This window comes from Aplysia californica, unplaced genomic scaffold (genome assembly GCF_000002075.1).
Source record: "Aplysia californica isolate F4 #8 unplaced genomic scaffold, AplCal3.0 scaffold00275, whole genome shotgun sequence".
Lineage (NCBI taxonomy): Eukaryota > Metazoa > Mollusca > Gastropoda > Aplysiida > Aplysiidae > Aplysia > Aplysia californica.
The window spans coordinates 203,671-210,193 of NW_004797545.1; the positions used below are offsets into that span (position 1 = coordinate 203,671).

Here is a 6,523-nt window from a genome sequence, read left to right on the forward strand (position 1 = left end):
GAGAGAGAGAGAGAGAGAGAGAGAGAGAGAGAGTTAGAGAGAGTTAAAGAGAAAAAGATAGAGAGAAAGAGGAGCGGTATGGAAAAAGAGAGAGTGTAAAAAGAGTGAGAGAGACGCAGAGAGAGTGTGAAAGAGGAAGAGAGTGTTTGTATGTGAGTGTGTCTGAGAGAGAGACAGAGACAGAGAGAAATACAGAGCGAGAGAGAGAGTTGGAAAGAGAGAGAAAGAGAGAGAGAGAGAGAGAGAGAGAGAGAGAGAGAGTCGTATTATTTCATCACTGGCTGTAGCCCGTGTTTTGCTAAGGCCACAGCTGATTCAATCTCCCTTGTTGTCTGTCGTCTCGACGCCATCTCGAAACTACCCAATTGTAGGTTTAAAACCTCGCGTCTTTCCTCTACAGTCTCTTCAGTTGCTACTGCCGTTGTTGCTATTGCTGTTGCTGTAGCTTTTGGCAAAGCTATTGCTTTTGCTGTAGCTGTTGCTGTTACTATTGGACACGTCATCCGAGACGGACGCAGGCAGGTTTCCCTCAGAGCGTGACCACATCTTGTTGAGAGCGCCTTTGATAAAATCGTTGTTCAGTCCGACGATAATACGTCCTTCTGTTGTTCGCCGTCGGATGATCGGAGACGGAACGTTCAGACACGACGTAATGTTATAAGAGGAGGACGTCTTTCTAACGGCTCCTTCGAATGTTCTAGAATTCGCCGTTTTCTGAGAAGACGCTAACGAATCGGGATAAACAGAGAACGGAGGCTGGTGGTGCTTGTTGTGCGTTTTCTGTGAGGATTTTGGAGCGTCACATGTCTCTATAGTGATGGCGGGGAAGACGCTGGACGAGGGGAGGTTCGAACCCGGACCAGTCTGTTGGTAGGCAGGGGTAGCTACACGTCGGGAGAGTCGCCTGGGGGTGTTCAGAACAGGTTCAAGGTCGAAGGTGGTTTCCGTGGGCACAGGGGAGTAGATGTCCCTGTAGGTTTAAGAGAAAGAAACAATAAAATACGTACACTTTGACCCATTCACTCTTTAAGGACGTAGGGGACACATTATGTGCGATCGGCAGCATACCAAAGACAATGGATGATGCTGCAAATTTCGAAATAAAAGATCGTACACAAATAAAAATACAAACATGAATGATGTATTACTATTTTAATACCTACTTTTTCAAGTTTCATTTTGAAAACTCGATTTGATCTTACAAAAATTGGATGTGTGTATGTTGTTGCCAGCTTTCTTCAGGTTTTTCAAGCTCTAATAATCAGTGTGAATAATGAAGTGACCCAGGACAGTGCGTCTTTATTAAACGTTGTTGAATCGATCAGAATGCTTGTCCTCAATGCATCGACTCTTTGACACTGAAAGTCATGCTGTAACGTTACCCAACCTCACTTCTCACAGTTTTCAAAGGAAAACTGGTCTCGAGTGATTCACGGCATGTTTTTCCACAGTAACTGACGGGACATTTAGACTATGCTTTCTTACAATGATAACACTGTAATTTAATAGCAATCAATTTAAATGACCAGAACATTTGAAAGGCACATTAGGAATCATATACTGACGAGCAAAAGAAAGTGGGCACCCTACGTTCTTTCAATTATCCCGTTCTTTACCGTAGTAATTCCGTATTGCAAATGGATTTTGAAAGGCTTGCCATTTTTTCAACAAGTGCAGACAAAAAAAAGTAAGAAAAACAACCAAAAGCACACCTTCTATTAGAAATTGATAACACCGATTTGAATGCCCAAAATCCCAGAATTAGTAACGGGTGTATCTCCCACCAGCATTGATGACTACAATACATCTCCGCTTAATGGATTGCACATGTCGCTGGATAAATTGCTGGGGAATATTATTTCGAGCATCTATTAATGATTGCTGCAGTTGTGGGATTGTTGTTGGAGTGGCCACAGGGTGCAAATTTTCTTGTCTATCTTTTCCCAGAGGTGCTCCTTCACGTTTAAATCGGGGGATAAAACTGGCAACGGTGTTATAACACGTACGTCATTTTTGTTGTAAGAATCTCTGGGTAACAAAGGCACCGTGTGCTGGTGCAATGTCCTGCTGGAACACAAGATTGTTCCTGTGGCGAGCCAGAAACGGTAGAAGGTGTGGATGGAGCACGTCATTGGTGTATCTCTGTGCAGTTAGATTACCGTCGATAATAACTAGATCGAATGTATCAATACTGGTTATGGATTTCCATACCATAATGCTACGTTTGTCAGCAACAGCACTGAAACACTGAGGTAAATTAATAACGTTCATGACGTGTCTGGTAGACTTTCTCCCTTCCTTCGTGCCGATCCAAAAGAAATCTGGACTCGTCAGAAAATATCACTCTGTTCCACTAGCGGTTATGCCATCGCCGGCGCAGACTTGCCCAATTGAGTCTGGCATGACGGTGTCTTTGGAGGAGACGAGTGCGTCGAGCTGGGTGTCGGGCAACGATTTCGTGGGCTTTCAAGCGTCGACGAACGGTGAAGCGGTTGATTGGTCTAAGCCCAGGCCAATCTCTGACAGTTTTAGAAGCTGTTTGAAACCGATCCCGCAAGTGTGGAACTCTGATCCGATTGTCTTCAACAACAGTAGTGACACGAGGACGACCAGACCTTGGAGTGTCACTAACCGAACCACATGCTTTGAAGTATATCCTTAGCTTTTGGATAGTATCTCTCGTCACATTGAAAGCTCCAGCGAGAGCGGAGACCGTCACATTAGCTCTCAGCATGCCAAGAGCTTCATGACGTTTAGCATAACTGAGACTAGGCATCGTATAAAACAAAATTGAAAAGAACAAACCCAAAAATTGTGACGGCCTTTTCTCTAACACACGTTGAAGTGTGTAACGAATAAAGAATAAATGTAAAGGCATTGTTAACTTTCAATAAAAAACGAGAAAACACGTCTTTGGCCAAACATGTTGTAAACACTTTTTATAACAACAAAATAAACAAATGTTGTTCTGACCGACTTTCTAAAGTGACTTAAGCTCAGCATGCCAATCGCCATGTCAAAATGTGCGAGACTACTCCTACAGCACCGATTTGAAAACTGCCCACTTTCTTTGGCTCGCCAGTATATTAAATGTAGTCATTTGAAAAGAAAAAAGTCATGTTTGCTAATGCTGTGACGTGATTAATTTCAGTAACTGACAAGACAGAAAAAATACCGGCATACAATTAATTGATCGTTCCAGCTTGAAAAAAGAAATTAGGCAATCAACACATATCAACAACATAAATACAAAAGAAAACTCCAAAATGTAAACCCTAACTTTTTAAAAAGAAATGGACAATGATACTCTTAATCATAACAATGTTAAAAATACACCAAACGTGTCTCTCATGTACATGTAAACAAGTTATCAAACTAAGATAAATACATACTAAATTAAGAAAATATTATTTCGATAACTAAAATAGTTCAATGAATGGGATTTTTTTGGAGCCAAGATACTTTTCCCTGATTCGAACTTATTGATCATTTAATGTCTAATACATTGTATTTCGTTTAACTTTCAGAAAAACATGAGCACACAAAATGCGTTCACCAAGGCTGTAACATAGAAAACGCTTTATGGGATTAATAAAATCGAGGCAGCCAGAGCTATTTATAGACTTTGGGTATCCATGATTGTGCCCTGCAGTCTCTATAATGTGTCAACATGACACACTGAGAAACATCGCAATAGTCTGTTTACTTTCTCGTGCCAATATTTGCACTGCTATAGCTCAATTATCGCCACACTAGATGCACTGAGCTTTCGCACACTGGTCTGAAACGCTAATGACCTTCAGGAATGTGTTCTTTGCCCTGTGAAAATGGAACACGGTACTGATTTCATCTCGTTATTTATTGCCAGAGACGACCTTGCTTGAATGGGCACTCTTTAGAATGGTTTACACTACCGAGGTCACTGCATTTAAACAACACTGAAAATTCACATTTTCTCTATATTGCACGCCTTTTCCGTGCTCTGAACCTTCCCTGAATTGAGCTAAATGTTAATGGATCAATGTTTTTGTTTCTGCAAAATCTAATTTCCATGTATGATATTTCAAAACAGTCAAAGGAAGTAATTGCCTTGAAAGAACTGCTTAATGTGCAGATTAAAAGACATGAAAATCTTAAGGTCTGTCAAATATATATACTATGGCTGTATTTATCAAGCAGAAAAAAACAAAAGAGTTTTTTTCTTCTTTTTTGCAAGCAACTGTGGACAAGAGAAAAATGGATGTATTGTATTCGTTCTATTTAACTCACGTTAGTTTTTTATTTTTGGTTGTTGGTTGGGTTTTTTTGTGTATTACCGGGAGAACACTACCAGTCGAATTCTTTGATTTTGTCCCGGCCATCTGAATGTTTCTTCTTGACGTGGTAAAAGGTGCCTTTTTGGCACTAACCTACCAAATTCGATTAAATTCAACACCCCCCCAAACACACACACACACACACACACACACACCCACACACACACACACACACACACACACACACACACACACACACACACACACGCACACACACACACACACACACACACCTTTGTTTTTCAAGGCCTTTGGGAGTTGAATCGGTAGCATTGGCTAGAGTTATATTCATGTATTTTTGCCCTTTTTCGAAGGTAAAATCTGGCTGGGACCGACTGAAAGAAATGTAGAGCACATCACATAATTTTAATCTCGCACTGCGTTCTCGATTCAAGGACTCACCTGAACGTCGGCGACATGGACTCAGAGCCTGGTGATGTCGGAGACAGGTTGATGTGATTACATGTTGGGTCGTCTGCGTCATTTCCTGGACTCCGATGTCCAGCCTGCTGCCTCCGGCGACTGACCGCTGTAGCCGGCGTGGATGGGACGTACATAGGCGACAACGAGCGGCTACTTCTGGACCGGAACTCACTCGCCCCTCCTCCGTCACTTCCTCGCGAGGTTGGAGACAAGGATGTACTTCGGAAAGTACCGCTTTGATTCGGGAATTTCCCATCCCGGCTTGTGACGTCACTCAACTCGCGCACTTCTAAATGGCTTGGACTTTGCTTACGCGTAGGAGTTGCCATCGGGATTTTCCGAACGTCCGTTTGACCGTCTTTTCGTGGTACCCCTTGATTGTCCCAGCTGCTTTGACAAAGTGTTCGGGGCAGTTTACGCTTGTCATGATCCATCACGCTCGACGACTGTGTGAAAGATTTGTGCTTTTCTCAGCGTTGTTGCTTTTAATGTGCTTTATCAGCCAAGACAGCGAGAGCTTTTTCCTCGTAACTAAAATAAAATTAGATAACAAATCAACGCTATGACTCAGCATTGCTCTCTATTGACCATGTCGTAGTGAGCAAGATTTCTTTTTTTGTCCAGCCTTACACTGTTGTTTTTTGTTATACTTTTCTGTTTTGGGGTTTTAATCCTTGTTTCGTGATTCCTTAATTCTGCTGCACACTCTCACATAGTGTTGTAGACGCAGAACTGACATCAGGGAATAATTTATCCTGGATTAACACCGTGACTTTCCCGGCCAGGTATAGCTCATGACGTCAGTAAATCTATCGTTTCTAGACTTCAAACCAGATATTAATTTGTGTCAACCCTGGGGGAAAATAGAATAAAACAAGGTCATGACAGGATTAGCAGCGGTACGGCAGATTTATAAGTGACCCAGAGGTAGGGGCTTTGGGGGGGGGGGGTGGAAAATATGACGTATCTGCATTGTTAAATTCTCTGGTTTATAATAGGGTTTGAACTGCAAATGCCTTTGAACTAAAATTGTACCAAATTGTTCGTGTTGATGTTGTTGCTGCTATTATTGTTGTGCCGTTGTTGTGTTGCTGCTGTTGCTGTTGTTGCTGTGTTGTTATAGTGTTGTTGTTGCTCTTGTTGTTGTTGTTTTTTATTGCTGGTGTTGCTTTTGTTCTTGTAATTTTTATGGTTGTTGTTTTTTATTATGTTATAGTGGGAATCAAAAAACAATATATTATCAAAATATTAATTCACTTCAAATATTTCATTTATACTGCTTGTATAGCAATGTTGTAGAGATTTTATCATTTCCATGTCAATATTTCTTTTTCCGAGCGGCAGTTACACTTTTAATGAGGTGTAAGGTAAACGGAGAAAAAATAACAATGATCGATACAAATTTTTATAATGATTATTAATGATCTTGATAACAAAATTAGCATAACGAAAAATCACACAACTTGTAGAACTTAAAGACATTTACAATCGAAATCGTCTTGGACCGCCACCCATTGTCTAGGAGCCAGTGGCTGGCTTCGACATGGGGCCCTCCCATAAACTGTCATTATGATTTTTGAAAATACAAGAGTTGAAATGGGAACTGGCCGTTTCTACAGGTGATTGTCTCATACTAGTCGCTGTGAAAACCGGCGCGACTGTATTGTTGATAAAGAGTTAAATGTGGAAAATATTATGTTTTATAATGTCGCTACATTGCGCTAGACCAGTGTATTCTGCAGAGGGCAGCATCTTGAGAAAAGTTCCAGAAGAGGATTGAGTGG

The 6,523-nt window shown here is 41.3% G+C and overlaps 1 protein-coding gene across 1 annotated transcript in view; it reads right to left on the bottom strand.

The window, feature by feature from the left end:
• Positions 1 to 232: 232 nt before the first annotated feature.
• LOC101855802 overlaps positions 233 to 6,523 on the bottom strand; it is a 27,653-nt gene continuing 21,362 nt past the window's right edge. Inside the window, exons 2-3 of the mRNA XM_005101224.3 lie at positions 4,719 to 5,592; positions 233 to 970 (exon numbers count right to left, since the gene is read on the bottom strand). Of these exons, the coding sequence (XP_005101281.1) occupies positions 406 to 970; positions 4,719 to 5,173 (1,020 nt within the window). The 5' untranslated portion in view covers positions 5,174 to 5,592 and the 3' untranslated portion in view covers positions 233 to 405. The remainder of the gene's footprint in view (positions 971 to 4,718; positions 5,593 to 6,523) is intronic.